The sequence below is a fragment of the Eptatretus burgeri genome, chromosome 6 (genome assembly GCF_056783735.1).
Source record: "Eptatretus burgeri isolate ZD-2024b chromosome 6, Ebu_testis_v1, whole genome shotgun sequence".
Taxonomy (NCBI): domain Eukaryota; kingdom Metazoa; phylum Chordata; class Myxini; order Myxiniformes; family Myxinidae; genus Eptatretus; species Eptatretus burgeri.
This window is the reverse complement of record NC_140966.1, coordinates 72,312,638-72,332,290: the sequence shown is the minus strand read 5'-3', so window position 1 is coordinate 72,332,290 and position 19,653 is coordinate 72,312,638. Positions and strand designations below refer to the sequence as shown.

General features: G+C 36.1%; 1 protein-coding gene across 2 annotated transcripts in view; it reads right to left on the bottom strand.

The window, feature by feature from the left end:
* Positions 1–19,653, bottom strand: part of LOC147025038 (extracellular calcium-sensing receptor-like) — a 208,286-nt gene that overhangs the window by 81,062 nt on the left and 107,571 nt on the right. For both annotated transcript variants that reach the window (XM_085885586.1, XM_085885585.1), the window contains one exon: positions 4,859–5,279. In XM_085885586.1, coding sequence (XP_085741712.1) covers positions 4,859–5,279 — 421 coding nt within the window. The remainder of the gene's footprint in view (positions 1–4,858; positions 5,280–19,653) is intronic.

Here is a 19,653-nt window from a genome sequence, read left to right as displayed (position 1 = left end):
GCATGTCCGCCCTCACCGCATCCATGAACCTCTTCTTTGGCCTTCCTCTTCTCCTCCTGCCTGGCGGCTCCATCTTCAACATCCTTCTCCCGATATACTCTGTTTCCCTCCTGTGCACATGTCCAAACCATCTCAATCTCGCCTCTCTCACTTTGTCTCCAAACCGTCCTACCAGCGCTGTCCCTCTAATATACTCATTTCTTATCCTATCCATCCTCGTCACTCCCAACGAGAATCGCAGCATCTTTAACTCTGCCACCTCCAGCTCTGCTTCCTGTCTTTTTGTTAGCGCCACCGCCTCCATCTCTACTGGAGTGCTATGTTAAAAATGCGAAAACAAAATTTGGAATTAATCAGTGATATAGATATCCTTTTAATGATAGAGAAGGCCAAAAGAGGAGGAATATATCAAGTGTGTTCCAAGAGATATGCTAAAGCAAATAACAAATATCTTCCTGATTATCTATCTATAATTCCAGCAATCTCTGTCTGTCTGTCTGTCTGTCTGTGACCGCTGTTTCTCGACAACCACTGGTCCGATCTAATTGAAACTTGCCAGGTATATTGCTGGAGACCTGAGTATGTGCCTTTTCAAGGTTTGATATTAATCGGACAAGTGGTTCCCAAGTTATGGCCATTTATTTACCAAACCAATGACAGGACACGTTGCTGCGTAGTCGTGGCCGATGGGGAAAGGGAGCCATTTAGTTACCAATGACAGGACACGTTGCTGCGTAGGTGTGGCTGTTGGGGCAGAGATCCTTAGTTACTAATGACAGGACACGTTGCTTGGAATTTTGCACCCATAGTATCTATCGTCTATCTATAATTCCAGCAATCTCTGTTTGTTTGCCTTTCACGGTTTGAAATTAATCAGACAAGTGGTTCCCAAGTTATGGCCAAGTTCGAGCGCGTTCCCCATTACTGGTTACAACGTACGGACTTCCAGATAGTGATGACTTACTGTATTCTAATAATTTCTTGATTTCTTATGAGCATTTATAGAAAAACACAATGCCCCAATCGAGTCGTCATTTACGAGAGCGAAGGAATGGCCTGTGTGTTTGTTTGAAAGTTTTTTTTCACGTACGGCCACGCACGTATGGCCATGCACGTACGGGCACACAAGAGCAAAGGAACGGCCTGTGTGGTTGTTGTTTCTGGCACGCAGTTTGAAAGTTTGTGTTTTTTGCACGTACAGCCACACATGTACGGCCACACACGTACGGGCACGCACTAGTAATAAGAATGAGGACAACTCCTAACTGATGTATTATGATGCTAACAATTTGTATGGGTGGTCCATGTCTCAATCTTTACCTTATGGAAAACTTAAATGGGTTAAAGAAAAACATTATGAAAAAGTTTTACAAGACATTGTTGTTTCCTCTCAAAAAGAATTGGATGAAGCTGAAGTTGGAGATTACTTTGATGTTGATTTAAAATATCCAGAAGAACTTCATCACAAACATATAGACCTACCTTATGCTACTGATAAAGAAAGTCCAAGAAAAGAATGGTTAAGTGATTACCAACAGTCATTCAATATAAAAGGTAAATCTCTAGAAAAACTACTTACAACATAAAATGATAAAGTAAGTTATGTTTTCCATCAAAGGAACCTGAGACAATATTTATCTGCTGGGTTGAGTTTGGAAAATTCATCGGATTTTGAAATTTAAACAGTCACTGGTTAAAGAAGTATATTGCTTTTAATACAAAAAGGAGAACACAAGCAAAAACAGGTTTTGAAAAGGACTTTTATAAATTAATGAATAATGCTATATTTGGAAAGACTGTGGAAAATGTTAAGAATAGACAAACATAAGACTTGCTACATCTTGGAAACAGGCTTCAAAGTTAATTAATAGACCAAGTTTTGAACGAGCGGAGGTGTTTTCAGAGAACTTTTGTGCTCTTCATTTGAAAAAAGAGAGAATTGAAATGGATAAACCTATTTATATAGGAACGTCAATTCTTGACTTGTCAAAGTCGTTAATGTATGACTATTACTATAATAATTTAAAATCAAAGTATAAGGATAATATGTCATTGTTATATATGGATACAGATAGTTTTATATTAGAAATTAAGACAAGTGATGTATCTGAGGATATGATTGATAATATTGATATATATGATAAAGGTAATTATAAGTCAGGTGATGTGTTGTTTTCATCAAAGAATAAAAAGGTTATTGGTAAGTTTAAAGATGAATTGGGTGGGAGGGTCATGAGTGAATTTATCGGATTGAGATCAAAGTCTTATGCTTTTACGTATGATGATAATAATAACATTCAAAGGTGAGATAAGAAGCTCAAGGGAATAAAGAAAAATATAATCAAGGAAACAATAAACTTTAAACATTATTACAACTGTTTAACCTTAAAGAAGGAAGGGTACAGAAAAATGAATGCAATAAGAAGTTATAAACATCAATGATACAGAAGAGATAAATAAGAAAGCATTAGGAGCTTTTGATGATAAAAGATATGTTTTCGAGAATGGAATCAATTGTCTCCCTTATGGTTATAAGTATAAGTGTTCAAATATTGGGTTGGGGATTTTAATAGGCTGCCACCTCTTTTTACTGATTTATAAATGATAGAATCAAGCAATAACCAAACCAAAGAGTGGAGATATAATCAGCCTTGGTATTTAAAAGGGAAACATAACGAATGTGAGAAATATCAAATATGTCTTTGTGAAGAAATAACCAGGTAAATTAGATAAAACAAATAAGCGGATAAATTTATTTGCAAATAAGTTGGAGGATGTAAAGAAAAAAATAAATATCCTTGAATGGACTGAAAACTTTGATGGTTATCAATTGAACAATGGAAAAACAATTTACTACAATCTCAAAATGATATGTGGCTCAGGAGGTGGTCAAATAAGAGCATTGAGAGAAGTTTATCATTTTATTTCTGCTCAACAAAGACATTTAAACCAAAAACTAAGTTCTAAAGTAATCTTTGTGAATACACTCGATGGTGATGAATGTAATAGAAAAATTAAGTTATTCCCCAAAGTAGAACATGGACAAATATTCATTGGTTCGCTCTTTGAATGGAATGAAAATATAAAACGAAAGAAGTGTTTTAATTAGTAAGTCTCAATTTTACATTTGCTTGTATGGGAGGAGGAGGAAATCAGTCTCCTATTTTACAATTGCTTGTATGGTAGGGAAGGGAATCAGTCTCAATTTTACATTTGCTTGTATGGGAGGGGGAGGAAATCAGTCTCAATTTTGCATTTGCTTGTATGGGAGGGGGAGGAAATCATTCTCTTATTTTGGGCTTTTGGGGCTTAAGTTAGAAAGTTTTTCCCTTTTCCCCCATTCATTTGAATGGCTGCCTCAGAAGCCCCATTTATCCTCTACTTATGTGGATACCCTGTGGAATTGCAAATGAGCAACCAGTTTGTGCCAATAAATGACCCAAAACCAATTATCTTCTTCCTGAGCCATATATACGCATCATTAAAAGTTAATAATGATGGTTGTTTTCTGTCACAATATCGTGAGATTCCCAGAGGTTCTTGGACAAATAACTTTTTTTAGTCCTTGAACAAAATACCTTTCCAGATTTAGCAGTCAATCAACAATACAGAAGCATAATGAGACCAGAGAAGTTGAAGATAGAAAACAAAAGTTCAAAGAATCTCAGTAACACAGATGGGCAATACATAAGGATAAGTTCCTGAATAAATAGAAACAAATCCAGTGCTGAACTGACACAAGAATCGGCAAAGACAATGGGGGTTCAAGTGGACTCGTGTACTGTCTGAAGGTCTTTCATCAAAAGTGGTCTCCATTGTTGAGTTACTGTCAAAAATCCTTTTTTGCAGAAAGAAATCAAAGTCAAGAGACTGAAATATTCCCAAGAACATCAGAGTTGGGATGCCAATCAGTGGGAAAGGTACTTTGGAGTGACAAATCAAAGGTTGAAATGATTGGGACAAAGAGGAGGCAGTACATCAGAAAGAGGATTGCAGACATGTCTCTCCAGCCTACTACTAGCACTGAAGCACTGTGGAGGTTCTGTTGAAGTTTGGGGTGTATTGCTGCTGCTGTTCCAAAGTCAGATGATATTGTAGCTGTTCAGTCCACCTACAATAATGGTGATTTGGTGACAATTGGAGAAACAATTAGAAAGCATGTCAAAATGCAAGGTCCTTCCACGTCCACTTTGTATATATTCACTAAGATTGTCAAAAACAACAGCTAAAAAAGGAAAGAAGAAGATGAAGAAAAAGTTAAATTTATTAATTAGCATTTTCTATATGTCAAAATTTCATGTCAAAAGCTCTAATGGTAAAAAATGTTATGCCTTGGATAGACACATGGACCCTCACATTGTAAACAAATAACGAAACATGGAATCAATTACAAAACTCAACCATCTTGCACAGATGTATGGTGGAAGGGCTAATAAGGCCTATTTATATTTACTGTGACTGCCTTTGACATTTCAACCCAATTATTATTTAGACTTCTCCATATTCTCATAATAAGGGTTTGTTTGTTTTTGAAAACCTGATCTTAACACCAGAGAAGCTGTTTGGGATTATTTTGACAGGAATAAAAATGAAAAACAATCAAAATCAAAAGAAAAATTATGGGAAACATTATAGACTGGATGGAACAAACTCCCATTGGAATTTCTCCAGAAATGGCAGGAAACCATTCCAATATGGTTTTCTGCTGTTTTGCATGAAATGCCGTTTGCAACTCATACTCCCGGTGTAGTGTTCCTCTGAAAAGATCAAATCCAGTATTACTCTGAATATATAATACTCTTATACAAGTTAAGATTTTATCGCCACTCTCAATTAAAATAATTTAATACATTGTTACCTTGTGTTTTGTAATATTTTCATATATTCTCCAAAATAAACATGTTTTGACACATTTTCAGAAAAATCATGCATTTTTGACACATTTGCATGAGCAGTCTTTTGAAAGTAATATATTTGCTTCCTTCCAGCTTCCAAAAAATGTTTTGGTGTATTGTTATTGATGTTTTGACCATTCTGAGGTTGGAGACTAAGAATAAACTTTTTTAAGCCTGGAATCTTTCCCTGGCGTTGGTCGAATCCAATTGTTCCATCATAAACGTGAGTATAATGAGAATTCTTCATTACAGGTGAACTGATCCATCCCAGCCATATCTTTTCAGTCACATTGTATAACAAGAGCAAATCGCCAAGTGCTGCAAAATCATTTAGTTGAATAATAACAAAGATAACAACTGCTTTTGTTTCTCGCAGGACCTCACCTGAACAAAACAGACAATTATATGTTTGCAGTTACGAAAAGACCCCCCCAGCATTCAGACACACGTAGGACTTTCCCAGACAGATATTTATTTCGGTTATGAGACAGAACCTTGCCCTTTTGCATAGAGGAATATTTTGGAAGGCAGATGTGTTGTGAGTTAGCATGTTCAATTTATCTTTAATCCCTCTGAGTAGCCATCTGATTTGCTAACTCAACAAAATGGAGTGAGTGGATAACTTGTGCATGCATAGCTTTCCTTAATGATTCACCAAAGGACACCTCAGCTGTGTCAGAGACCTTGCTCATATTATGTGCAGGTGGTGCCGAGAAGAGAATGCGTCCACGTGAGTAGGGGGGTTTTGTTGGTGATGGGACAATCCCATTTCCCCCTTTGACTTCAATGTTAACTCAGAGAAAAACTAGTTGACCCTGTAAATAAAAAGGAGCAATTTTTTTCTCACAGACAGGTTTCCTCTGGCATCAACTTCTCCTTCTCCTCCCACACGTCTTTCACTCATCCTGTACCAGCTTCTCCATATTAAATTATTTCTGGGACCAAGCTCTTCCATGCGCTTCGACTATGCATCAAAAATTTAAATTATAATTTCTATTCCCCCCCCCCTTTTTATTTTACCCCTGACCACCCACCCTCCACCCTCTTTCTCTTATCTATTTATACTCCCATTTGAACAGAGATTCCTTCCCTTTATATCCCGACCTTTAAATAAACTCTGGAAGAGTATATACAGTGAAACTAAAACCTTGTTTACCCTTCCTTCTTCTTTGCGGTTTATGTCCTTTGTGAAAAATAACTCCTGAAACACAATCATTGGCACTTGCTTATGGAGTTGACGATCCCGCCCCCCCCAAAAACAAACAAGATTTCTAAAGCCATGTTAGTGTCATTTGAGTGATGCTGCGGATTGCGGTGTACCAGCTGACACTGAATTAAGCAGTGGGTGTTTCTGTTTTTTTTTTTTTGTCAGACTGCAACTGAGCCGGTTTGTCAACTTAATATTTATAGTTATCATCCCAGTTTCAAAAGAAAGTTCTTGTTGAGAGATTCTGGGGCTTATTACATTTTGTTTGGAAAACAAGTGTGTAAACTCAGAAGAGGTATGCTGTATGCTTACCTTCCGTCCCCGCTATAGCACGTGGAGATGGAAAAGTACTGGGACCATGTGTTGCAATTGGAAAGATTGATGCCCCCCCCCCCAATCTCAACTATTTAAACCAAAACACTCTCATCATATCTGCTGTGATGGTTATTTTTGAAGAAATGCCAACCGACAGGAAAGTCGGCATGCTCGCCTCAGTCCACCTACAATACTCGTCTGTTTGTAATTGTATCTCTAATTGATTAACTATTATTTTTCCCTCCTCACTTTCACTCAGAGAAAGAAGATTCCAATCTCTCCAATAACATTTTAGACAAGTTTTCAACTGAGGATGACTCGCTATTATGGGATGACCTTGCATTTGAATTGACACACAATAGCTTCTATGCTTATCTACTTTTCCAAATGGATCAAGTGAATTCAGCCATTGACAAAGTCGAGGTAAAGTTTCATTAATTTTTAATGCAATGCTATACACAGCTCTTAATGCAATACAAGCAGCTAATACGTTATACACACACACACACACACACACACACACACACACACACACACACACACACACACACACACACACACACACACACACACACACACACACACACACACACACACACACACACACACACACACACACACACACACACACACACACACACACACACACACACACACACACACACACACACACAAGCATTTAAAGGCCATTTTCCCCGCTAAAGCAGGGGTTAGCCTTGCGGGCCCCATGACGATCTTCTCCACTTTACCCTATTTTCTGCATCTCCCCTTCTTAATCCCCTTGCCCACATTTCCTCTTCCACCACCTTTAGCCAAGTTTTTTTCTCGGTCTTCCCCGTCCTCCACTTCCGACTACACTCATTTCCAACACTCCTCTCACCCAGTCACTTTCATCCTTCCTCAACACATGACCCAACCATCTCAACCTGTTTCTCTTCACAACCTCCATCACAGACTCTATTCCCATCATCTTCCACAAGTCATCATTTGTCTTCCTCTCTCTCAACGATACTCCACACATCCACCGAACCATTCGCATTTCCACCTTTTCCAGCCTTGGTTGCTGCTCTATGTTCAATGTTCATTACCCATGTCTCACTCCCATAAATCATCGTACTCCTCACACATGTAGCATACACCTTTCCCTTCAGCTTCAACGACACCCCTCTTCGTCAGCACGCCACTCAGTTTCCGAAACTTCTTCCATGCACATCTCACTCTAGCAACCGTCGAAGAGTCTGATCCACCTTCTCCATTCAGCATGTCTCCGAGATAGCAAAATGTTTTCACACCTTCCAGCTTCACACCATCTCCAAGATCCAACTCAACAATTCCTTCATCTGTAACTCACTCTATGCACACCTTACACTTGAATGTAGCTGCTACACTGGTTAATGACCCTCTCACACCACTACATTTTCGATGAACCCATTCAGCACACATTGTACATTGAATGGTGTTCACTTCGACACCCTTCCTGCACACAGCACACGGCCACTTCCCAGTCCTTTCCACCTCACCACATGCTTTACCACTTGCCATCACCTTCGTCTTTCCGATATTCACCTTCAAACCTTTTGCTTCCATACATTCCTTCCACTTGTTCATCTTCTTCAGTCCATCCATACTCTCTGCAATCAACACCAGATCATCTGCATACAGCAGCTCCCACGGTAAACCCTCCTTTACCCTCCGAGCCAGCACCTCCATCACAACTACAAATAGAAGTGGACTTAGTACCGACCCCTGGTGCACTCCTACCCTCACCTCAAACTCACCACTGTTCCCGTCCTTCGTTCTTACAGCTGTGCATGCTCTCTCGTACATGGCCATCACTACTCTGATCAACCATTCCTCCACTCCTAACTTCCTCAATGCCCATGTCATAACTTCACGTGGAACCCTATCAAATGCTTTCTCCAGATCACCAAACCCAAAAAACAACTTCCTCCTCTTCTCCATGTACTTCTGCAACTGCCTTCCAATAAAAATTGCATCTGTCGTTCCTCTTCCTGGCATAAATCCAAACTGCATTTCGTCAATCTTTACCTTCTTCCTTATTCTCTTCTCCAACACCCTTTCCAATACCTTCATTCCATGCTCCAATAACTTTATTGCTCTATAGGAGCCGCAGTCCAGAGGATCACCTTTTCCCTTGTACAGAGGGACGAGGGTACTCGGTTCCCAATCCACTGGAATGCGGCCTTGTTTCATGACATGTAATACCTCCCCATCTTCCTGTTGTTAAATCAGTTTGTATTCCTTTCCTTACTATGTAAATTCTTGTTCTTTGTGTTTTCATTAAAGAAACTATGGTGAAACCGTTATTGATTTTAGCATTATTAAATTCCATTATTTGTTGTTAGCTATTGTATCCCTATGTCATAAGAGGCGACCAGGGTTGTGTCAGGAAGGGCATCCGGCGTAAAACATGTGCCAAATCACTATGCGGATCATACGGATGATCCGCTGTGGCGACCCCGAAAGGGAGCAGCCGAAAGAAGAAGAAGAAGAGGAGAGATTTGTTGTTCGCTATTAGTGCTTTCACAAATATCATTATCTCCACAAAGTGGATAATATTCTTCCTTATGAAACTGATTAAATTATTTCAAGTCTTGTAGGTTTATTTTAAATGACCAATTATACCCTAAATCATTCTTATCATTTACCCATGGTTCTATTCTCATAAAAAAAACTTTATGCCCTTCTTTATAAAATTTAATTTCAATTGGAACTGTGAATTTTGTATGACCCAGAGATAAAATCCATATTTCTATGTTTGGAATACACAGCCATTTTATTTAAGAATATATATATTGTGATAATCTCACCAAGTAATTTGCATCTGAAAGGCTTGGATAATTGGTTAATTTAATAGCATTTTTCAAGTAAATATTTTTGATATTTTGTATTTCTGTCATTCATCTTGCCCTTTTGTATAATAATTTGGGATACATTCATCCAGTTCTTGGGATACAACAAAGACAGTTCCATCTTTTCCAACATATGTCATTTATATAAGATTAATAATGATATCATAAAACTCCTGATTATTGTTGAGATCTAATAATACATATAAACATAATTGTCCGCAACAATTGGAATTGAAGTCTTGGACTTGAAATGTATGACAAACACCATTTCTTCAGAAATTGATTACTTCAATATGGGGTGGAATACCATAACCATAGTTTATTTAATATTTGTCTCAACTATTATGAACACAAATCCAATGAGAACCATTCCCATTATTATCATCTAAATTAGTAATAATATTCTTTGTATTTTCAGACAACTATTAGTAATTAATCTGTCATGTAAATAACGACATTATCAATTTTTGGGTTTTGTTTACAATATTTGGCAAGTTCTATATTTGATGTTGTATTCTTTCTAAATTCTTTAAACCACTCATCAATTCTCATTGATTTATGAGAAAGATATAATCCATTACCCCTTTCAGTTAATTTTATGCCAAGTTGTGCAATAGAAGAAAGCATATCTTGAACTAACAATCTTGCTTTATCATGTAGGCTTTCAAGATTTCAGCAAAATCTACAATTATACCACTTCCACTAATTTGTTTCTCTAACTCTTTGTTATGTCAGTCCTTCCCTTTTTGAGCCTGGAGTTGAGCCTTCCTTTCATTTGCAGTTTTTACCACTGTTGAAATACCACCTTTCATGGGTTCTTTATTACCATTGCTTTCACAAAACTTTTGGTGAGACTTGCAAGCTTCGGTATAATCGTTTTATCCAAATAAATTTCCAATATGTCATGTGGATAAAATGCTCCATCTGGAGAAACCTGAAGTTGTTTCACCTTGGCATTATAGCACCTGCAACGTTTCTCACAACAGAAGCAGTTGAACCTATTAGATCATTATGTTTAAGAATTGTTGAACCTATACCCACTAGAGTATTAATTATCCCATCTTCTTTATTTCTAAATTGATGTCCTATACCCTGTTGTCTCTTAGGTTTATAGTATCCTCTACTAAGATACATACCTTCACTCTTATAGTATGCTGAAAGGAACATCCCATTCCCATCTTTATTAATTTTTCATACTTTCCAAACTGATGTTTCCTCACAATAACCATTGCATTTATTTATTTGGAAGACTTCACAAAGGTGAATTCTGTATGATATAATTTCTCCAATGCAGGAAATCATACGATTATCTTGATTGGATATCCTAAAATTGACTCTGTATAAGGTTTTTCCTGACACAGGAAGATGTACAAGATTTTTCGGTTCCATGTTGAATTTATAACCAATTGGAGTGGAGGATGCACTGAAGGAAAATATTGTATTTGTTCTTTTTCCATCATTTTAAGCACCATCAATCAAATCACAGTGAGTTAATACCAAATTTATACCTGAGGTTATTTGAATAGCATTATCACTGTAAAAAAGATTCCATTAGTTTCAATCTTTTTTGAGGAGAAACCCAATAACTCTCTAAATGAATTGTGAAATCCACTTTGTAATCATTTTTAAGTTGAATAGTTGATTTTGAAGTAACTTTTGGAATATCCATAACAATATTTTTTTGGTTCATCAACCTGTTCTTTCAGAAGGTGAGCTATTTTGGAAGATATTTGGGAAATCTTGTATGTTCCGGGTGAAACTGTTATAGTTTTGTATCTGCTTCCTGGGTAATAACGAAACTTATCATTTTTCTCTGTGATATTAAATGGGGTATTATAAGTTTCCATAGACAATGATGCTTCATATACTTTTGTGGGGTCAAGTTGTCTTGGGTATGGGAATGAAGCTGTGTGATCACTCGTCATGAAATTTAAACTAAAGATTGTGCTTCTCATCTTCTTTAATATGGGTTAAAATGTCTTTGTATTGACATTTATTAATTATTTTTTTCTTCATAAAATGGTCAAAATGGCTGATGCTTCATAAAAACAATTATTGTTTCTAGCCTTCTTACTTCTGAACAGAAATATCAGTCGATACACCAATTGTGATGGGTCTTTTGAAAGAAAGGTAACATGTTGCAAAGAAATACTTGAACCAAGCTTACTTAAAGCATATATAATATGTTTCTCCTTCTCATTCTTCTTACTTTTACCAGCAACAGAAATTCAAGAATGAAGTGAGTCTAGTAAATCAATATATATTCTATCATCCTCATTTTAAGTGTTCAACGGTTCATCAAAGTAACTTGAACCTTGGAGACCATCTTTTATTGGAAGAAACATTAATCTGGGAGTTAGTTTAATTCTTGGTCGAGCATAACTCAATAACATGAATTCATAAATAAATGTCAATACCTTTGCATTAACTTGATAGAACTGTGCTGAATTTTCTGTTGGTATGAAACCAGCAATTGTTTGTGAATCCGTTGAATATTCATTGTTCTGAATAGTATTTACAACATAAAAGGAGGTCGATTTACTTTTCCCAGCTCTTGGAATTATCCTTCATCATCATATTCTAATTCTCCTATATCTTCCAGGTCTTGCTCTATCATTTGACTAAAATCTTTTAGCATTTGTGAAGTTTTTTAGGAGTACATTCTATTGTTGTAGAAACAGGGCCTCTATCATCTTTTGTTGAGGAGCTTTGAAAAGTGGTTTAAAACATTTCTCTTGTTTTAGTTAATTCGCTTCTTCGCTCGCTAGTTTTTTCTCCATTTCTTCTTTATGTCTTGCTTTTGCTTTGTAACTTTTGAAACTAACTTCTGATGTTCGTTAAACTTTCTACCTCTTTCATTTGCTTTCATTTCCTGTATTTATTTATTGAAAAATATCCTTTAGTATCTCATCTTGTTTGACAACAATATATTTATATTTTCCAGTTGTGTGTTTAATATAATCCTCAAATTCCCTTTTACTACATAATGTTGAATAAGCCTCAACAAAAATTATTTGTATCTTTTGAATTTAGCTTGAATAAAATAAAAGTATTATCATTATTTCTTATCGAGCAACAAGGAAGTTGAAAGGATGATTGGCTATGATAAATGCAATTACAAGAAGAATGTCTCCCTCTGGCCTCGAGGCTATCTTTAACTGTTTGGTTTCTCTCATTTACACAATCGTCAAATATGTTTTATGTTTTTTTGATTTATCCAAATTTTGGGGTAAAGGTATATCATCCATATTATCACAAAGATTGCAAGATACTGAAGGAGTGGTTTTCTTTTTACATTTTTGAGTACAACAAAATAGTTGTATTATATCTTCAATGTTATAATCATTTAGTTTGTTTTGAAATTTAAAGAAACTTATGATGTCTTCTTTTTGAAGACCCATTTTAAAACCTTGTGAGAGCAATTGATAGTCAGGCTGAAAACTTGACCTTGTGAAAATGATTAACTTCTCATAATCCAAAAAGGTTGGAGTAAGGAGCATCTTTAAGTGTAAACAAGTTTTTTCCACATCCACTTGAACCAACTATTAGACATCTTCATGAATTTAGTATGTTTTTGTGGTTAAATTTTATCTAACTTTCCCAGACAGGTAAACAACTCATTCCTTATTATATTTGGAAAAAAATTCATATAATCTTTACAGGTTTTATCCGTTTATCTATTGTTTATCTCTATTGTTTATCCAAACTCTATTGTTTATTGTTTATTGGAAACTCTATTGTTTATCCGAATTTCGGGTTTCATTTCTAAATAATGCATTAGTTTATTTATATATCTTGTGTTGATGTTTTCTCTAAAATGACAGTCATGAATAATATATATCATTAATCTGTGAAACATTAACCTAATTTTATCAATCTCTTCTATTGTTAGGAAAAGTGTATTATCACCCTCATACTTTATTTTAATTTCTCTTATCAATCTTGTAAAGTAATTCATTTTGGATGTAATTTTGAAATAATTATGATCTTTCATATATTTTTTTTAGTGAGTAATGAGAATATAATCACAGAAGATACACTTTTTATTACCTTCTAACTCTGTGTTTAATCCCATCCGTGAGCACATTGGACAACTCACAAATTGATTTAACTCAACAGAGTCTCCTTAGAGTTCCTCAAAACAAAGTTTCGGGATCTTGTATATCACTTTGATTAGTAATAATGTTAATTTATATAGTATGTTTTCTATTAAAATAATTTTATCCTCAAATAAAAAATATTTTTGAATTAGCTTTTCTATATGCTTCACCATATTCTCTTCTTCTTCTTCTTCTTCTTCTTCTTCTTCTTCTTTCGGCTGCTCCCATTAGGGGTCGCCACAGCGGATCATCCGCATGATCCGCATAGTGATTTGGCACATGTTTTACGCCGGATGCCCTTCCTGACGCAACCCTGGTCGCCTCTTACGACACAGGGATATGGTACACCTATTTTAACCGGGGTATACACCGGCCCAGTACACTGGTACTCATTTCGCCGACCTCGGAAGGATGACAGGCTGAGTCAACCCCCTGGTGTATTAATTCAGTGGCCCAACGGGGCTTGAACTCAGGACCTTTTGGATCCCAAGCCGCTGCCCTAACCACTGCGCCAACACCAGGCGATATGCTTCACCATATTCATCATCATTATTTATATAATCAGGGTATTCACTATTATCAGCATCTTCATCATCTATAAAACTACTTTCATAACTAACATTTAAGCTGTCAGTATCAGAGCTGTCTTCTTGACCAAGTTCCTCACCAGCAAATTCATTAAAATCTTCAGATGTGTCATGGCTCATTTATTTTAGAAAAAAACTTGTATTATATATTCTATATCAACATTTGTATCCATATGGTAAAGTATTTTATTCAACTCTCCAAAATATAGATATAACTCTTCTCATCAAATGCTCCGAATGATTTCTTATTTATTTGTTCTGAATGTATCTGATGCTTATAACTTATAATACTATTCATCTTCCTATAGTCTTCTTTCTTTAAAACTAAACGATCATAATAGTGCTTGAAATTTATCATGTCTTTGATTCCATTTTTCTTTATCCCTTTCAACTTTTTATCACTTTTAGAACTACTATACTTGTAAGCATAAGACTTTGCTTTTAATCCTACAAATTCATTCATTATCTGCCCCCCCAACTCATCCTTAAATTTTCAAATACCTTTTTATTTTTGAAGAAAATAGTGGATTATCTTTTCATAGTTGCTTGCGTCATAAATGTTTATATCTTTCATCATATCTTCATGAACATCTTCTGTCTTGATCAATTTAAAACTATCTTTATCCATGTAAAGTAGATTAACTCTTTCATCATTATTCTTCTTTAAGGTGTTGTAGAAATAGTCATATATCAACAACATGTACAAGTCAAGAACTGATGTTCCTACATAAATATGTTTATTCATCACAATGCTTTCCTTCTCCATATGAATAGCACAAAAGTTCTCAGAGAATGTCTCTACTCATTTAAAGTTGGGTCTATTAATTTAGTTGCTTGTTTCCAAGATGTAGTAAGTCTTGTGTTTTGTCTGTTTCTTCCATTTTCCATCATCTTGCCAAATACAGCATTATTCATTAATTTATAGAAGTCTTTCTTAAGTCGGTCTGAGCAATTGTTCACATCTGAGTATTGAAGTCGATATATTTTTTTAACCAATGACTTTGATTAAATTTGAGAACTCTGTGAATTTTCTTTGTTCTCAATCCAGCTGATAGATATTGCCTCAGGTTTCTTTGGTGTAATACATAATTGGCTTTACCATATAATGTCGTTAAAAGCTTTTCCAGTGATGTCCATGCTTGAGAAGAGCTAGTAAGAAATGATTGTTGACAATCGCTGAGCCATTGTTTTCTTTTTTTTTCTTTATCAGGAGCATATAGTAAGTCTTTGTGAGCATTGTGGAGTTCTTCAGGATATTTTATATCCACTTCAAAGGAATAACCAACTTTTGATTAATCCAATTCCTTCTGGGTAGAGGTAATGATATTTTTAAATATTTGTTCATAATTCTTCTCTTCTCCCCATTTGAAGACTCCATATGGTAGAGCTTGAGACATCACCCATCCATAGAGATTGATAGCATCATAATACATCAAATAAGAACTATCTTTCAAAGCATCATAATCATAGAGATATTTATTGCTTGCTTTAGTATATCTTTTTAAACAGACATGATATTCCTCCTCTTTTATCTTTCTCTATCATCAACAGCATATCGACATCAGAAATTAATTTGAGAGGTTGTTTTTGTCATCTTTCGCATAGCACTCCAAGCTTGATGAGGAGCTGTATAATAATGAACTGGATCTAATCCATACAAATTCGTATTCTGACAGACATTTCTGAATGCTTCAAATACATTGGCTAATAAAAAACCATCAGTCCAAAGCTACAAGTCATGATATTCACCAAGATTTTTTATGTTAAAATTTTCCCAGATATTTTGTACATGTTGATAGTGTTCATCACCAATATGAGTTTTATTCAAATCATTACCTCTGCCACCAAAGGTGAAGGAGGTTATGTTTTCACCCCTTTCTGTCTGTTTGTAAATTGCCGGAATCCTTCGGATTTCGGCAATTATGTTGGTCGGTTGTGTGTGTCATTCTGTGTGTCTGTTTGTTTGTGTTTGTTTACCCTGTAGCAGCCACACCGTTTCAGCGATCATGACCAAACTGTGTACAGATGTCGGCCATGGTCCAACTTGGACACTTGTCGTTTTTGGTGAATGTAGGTCAAAGGTCAAGGTCACCGAAAAACAGAAATTCATCCAACCATATGTCTCATTGGGGTGTCACACCAACACCCTTCTTAGCGGTCTGGGGTCGAATGTCAGGCGGGTGGGGTCAAAACGTTCAAATTGCGATAAAAACGCCATTTCGAGTCCGATTGACTTCCAAGTTATGATCATGACCAAATTAAGTGCTATAACTCATTAAACAGTAGCACGATCGACTTATAAGAACCAAATTGATTTCCAGGTTTTTGTTTTTTCAGAGATCATGGAGATATGACAAAGTTATTCCAGCAATTCCTTGCTCAATGAACAATTTCATTTATTTGTTTGTGTACAGGATATTTCAAAAAGTTGTGGACAGATCCGGATGAAATTTTGTGGACAGGTTCGGTGTGTGAAAAGCACAAACTGTTTAGATTTTGGGGAAGATCCAGATCTGGATCCAACGACTAAAATGTTTTTTAAGTGATTCGTCACCATTGAGAGAGAAAGAGGGGCAAAAACGATATATAGCATGATATCTCAAAAAGTTGTGGATGGATTCAGATGAAACTTGGTGGACATGTTGGGTGTGTGACAGGAAGAATTAATTCAATTTTGCCGAAGCTCTGGATCCGGATCTGATCATTTTTTAGTGATTGTTCACCATTGGGAGATAGGGCTCAAAAACGATATATAGCATGATATTTCAAAAATATATTGGGCCAGACATGTTCTCGTGGATCGGGCATTACAGAGCAGAGGTATGCGCTCTACCAAGTGTCCTAGTTGTAGAAGCTTTCCTTTGAAGGGAGTTGTGTTTCCTCAAATCTTCCAAAGTTGTTCACATTGTCATATGGGTAAACACCCTTTCATGATATGAGCTCAAATGTGCTTGCTTCAGCTGACACGAGGTTCGTTTCCCCTTCATTTAGGAAATGATTTTGGAGATTTGGATATGTTTTAAAACTTGATGCTAGTGTGGATAAATTATTTGGCATAAATTAGCATGAATCTAGAAATGTAATATTAGTTTTGTGAGTTTTTGGATTGATTTTGAAAATGAGATGTAATTCTGGTCTGTGGTAAGAATGACAGATATGTCCCCAGGTATCTTTGAAAGTTCGCTGATGAATAAATGCATGCCATAGTTGGTGTTGGTGTGAAGACTGGAATGAAAGTTGGAAGTTGAAAAGTAAGATTACAACTTTGATTAGCAGGTCCACTATATTTACCAATAAGATGACAATGGCCTCTAACTTTTGTTTCTTTCCTGATTACATATTGACAAAGATAACATATGTTTGAGTTCTTTAACTCTTCCTCCTCATCTTGTGTTCATTTCATTGGTTTATAAGCTTTTTGCATTACTTTGGTTAGTTGAATACAATTTTTTTCCACACTTTTAAAAAACTCTTGAAGGGTATCTTCTCCTCTGTACATTTTTTAATCAATTATTTTGGTCTCCAACAGATGATTTAATATAATAACAGAACCCACAAGGAGTATGCTTTTGATATGGCTTGGTGTAGGATTGATTTGGATTTGGAGACGTCGTGTCTATCAGTTCGAGAATGCTTTCAAAGTCGGCATATATCATGAATGGATGCTTTATGGATTTATTTATATCATTGAAGTCTACCACTGAACCCACTTTTGACATTTTGATTTCAGTTCATTTGTGCTTTGAGCAATATATTGAATTGAATATTGTTTCAATCTTTGTTTTGTGTGAAAGAAGTTGAGACATTGCTTGCATGGATATGTCTTATTAGTCCAATTGTATGCTTGAGAAGGAGTCAACAACAAATCTTGAATTTTTTTTGATGTAAGCATAATGTAAATTTTCTTCTGAAATACAGTACAGAAGGTCAATGTGTGTTTCATCATTCTTATAGTTATTTGAAATTTTTAATATCTGAACTTTGTTTGTATCTGTTAGTCCATATACATTAACAGAGAGATTGTTCATTTTCTCAAAGTTCGAAATATTTTTTAATTTCATTTAAATTTCTAATCCTTTAACATTTAAAGTATTTTTCATAATGCCAAATTCATTCCGGTTTCCATTGTGGGGGGTGTAAGTGTGCAAGAACAGCCCAGGGGAAGCATTTGTTGTCATTGTTTTGAACATTAATTGACTTTTTAAAAAGTTTTATTGCTCTTCGCAAATCAATATAGGAAGAAGCTTTGAGAGGATTCAACTTCAAGTTGTGTATATCGAAGAAAATGATTTTCCCAATGTTAAACCCACTTCCATCTGTTTTACCATTAACATCTATTGCATACCTCTGAAGTTTATCATTAACATTACAATCTTGGAAACCTTGAAATGAAGAAATGAAAGAGGGGTTTCTTCTAAAATAAGGTGTTTCTTCTTTCAACTCGTTTCTTTCATTGTCATCTTTTGTCAAATGTAATTTTACTCCCATATATAATTTTATGGTATTAAATTCCCTCAGGCTCTTGTTGATTAAAGTTTCAACAGCTGAACTAACTTTCACAATTGCTTCAGCGACTGATTTTGGTTCTGGCTCATTAAACCTAAAAATTATTATTTTCATATGATCCTTAAATGCCTCATCAGTTTTTTCAAAAACAAACCCAGCTGTATTTTCTGAGTTGTTTTTGTGTTTGCGTGATTAACGATGTCTCTTATAACTATGTTTTAACAAGTCTGTTGAGCATGTATCGCAATGTTGTTGTTCTTGCATTACTGGTTGGATTAGTTGAAATATCTTGAGTGTGTGTTTGCATGATTGTAAGCATTTGTTGTAATATTTGTAGTCCTTATCGCAAACATCGCAATGAGTTATATTCAACATATTTATATTACAAAAAAAGATGATTTTCTCGGACCTACTTATGTATACTTCTGTGTTTAAAATGAAATTTTATTGGTGAAATCTCTTACTGATTTATTGATATTGTTATGGTTCTAGGAACCATATGCATACAAACATACAGTTGTTCCGAAGTCAGTTATTCCGTTAAGTATATGTGTAGATAGAACCCCTCCTTGTGTGTAGTGGGTAGACAATGGGGTGCGTTGCGATGTTTTTTTAGTTAGGTTAATAAATCTTTATATCCCCTCCAACAACGTACCACTGTTCACCCGCTGTCTACTCGGACTCTCGCTTGCTACTCTCGCATGGGCTGAACAAGCGCGTGTTCGCCTACTCGCCTAACCGACGACTCGCTTGGCAGAATCTTTGTGTAGTACCTTTTTGGTGAGTCCGAACATGCGTGGAGTGGGTGGTCTTCCCAGTATGGCTGAAAACCCGCCCAGAAAGGGCGGCCCCATGGAAGCCTTGTCCAATGAGGGCGAACAGTGACGTCGGCTTCACGAAGGTCCCTCCCCACTGAGGGAGATCTATAAATTAACACACCTTCCTCAGGGTAGAAGCTGAGAGAGTCAGAGGGTTCGTTGGTTGAGTGCTGAGAGAGTCGGAGCATTCATGCTGAGAGGGTGAGCGAGTGAGCTGCAAAGTGAATCATCTGGTGAGCTGGAAAGTGAGTCATCTTGGGAGTGAGCTGGAAACCCTAATCCCTGCCTCAGACTCCGCTCTACTCGACCCAGGCTCTTTCGCAGACACGGTCTCCATGCGAAAGGCCGTGGA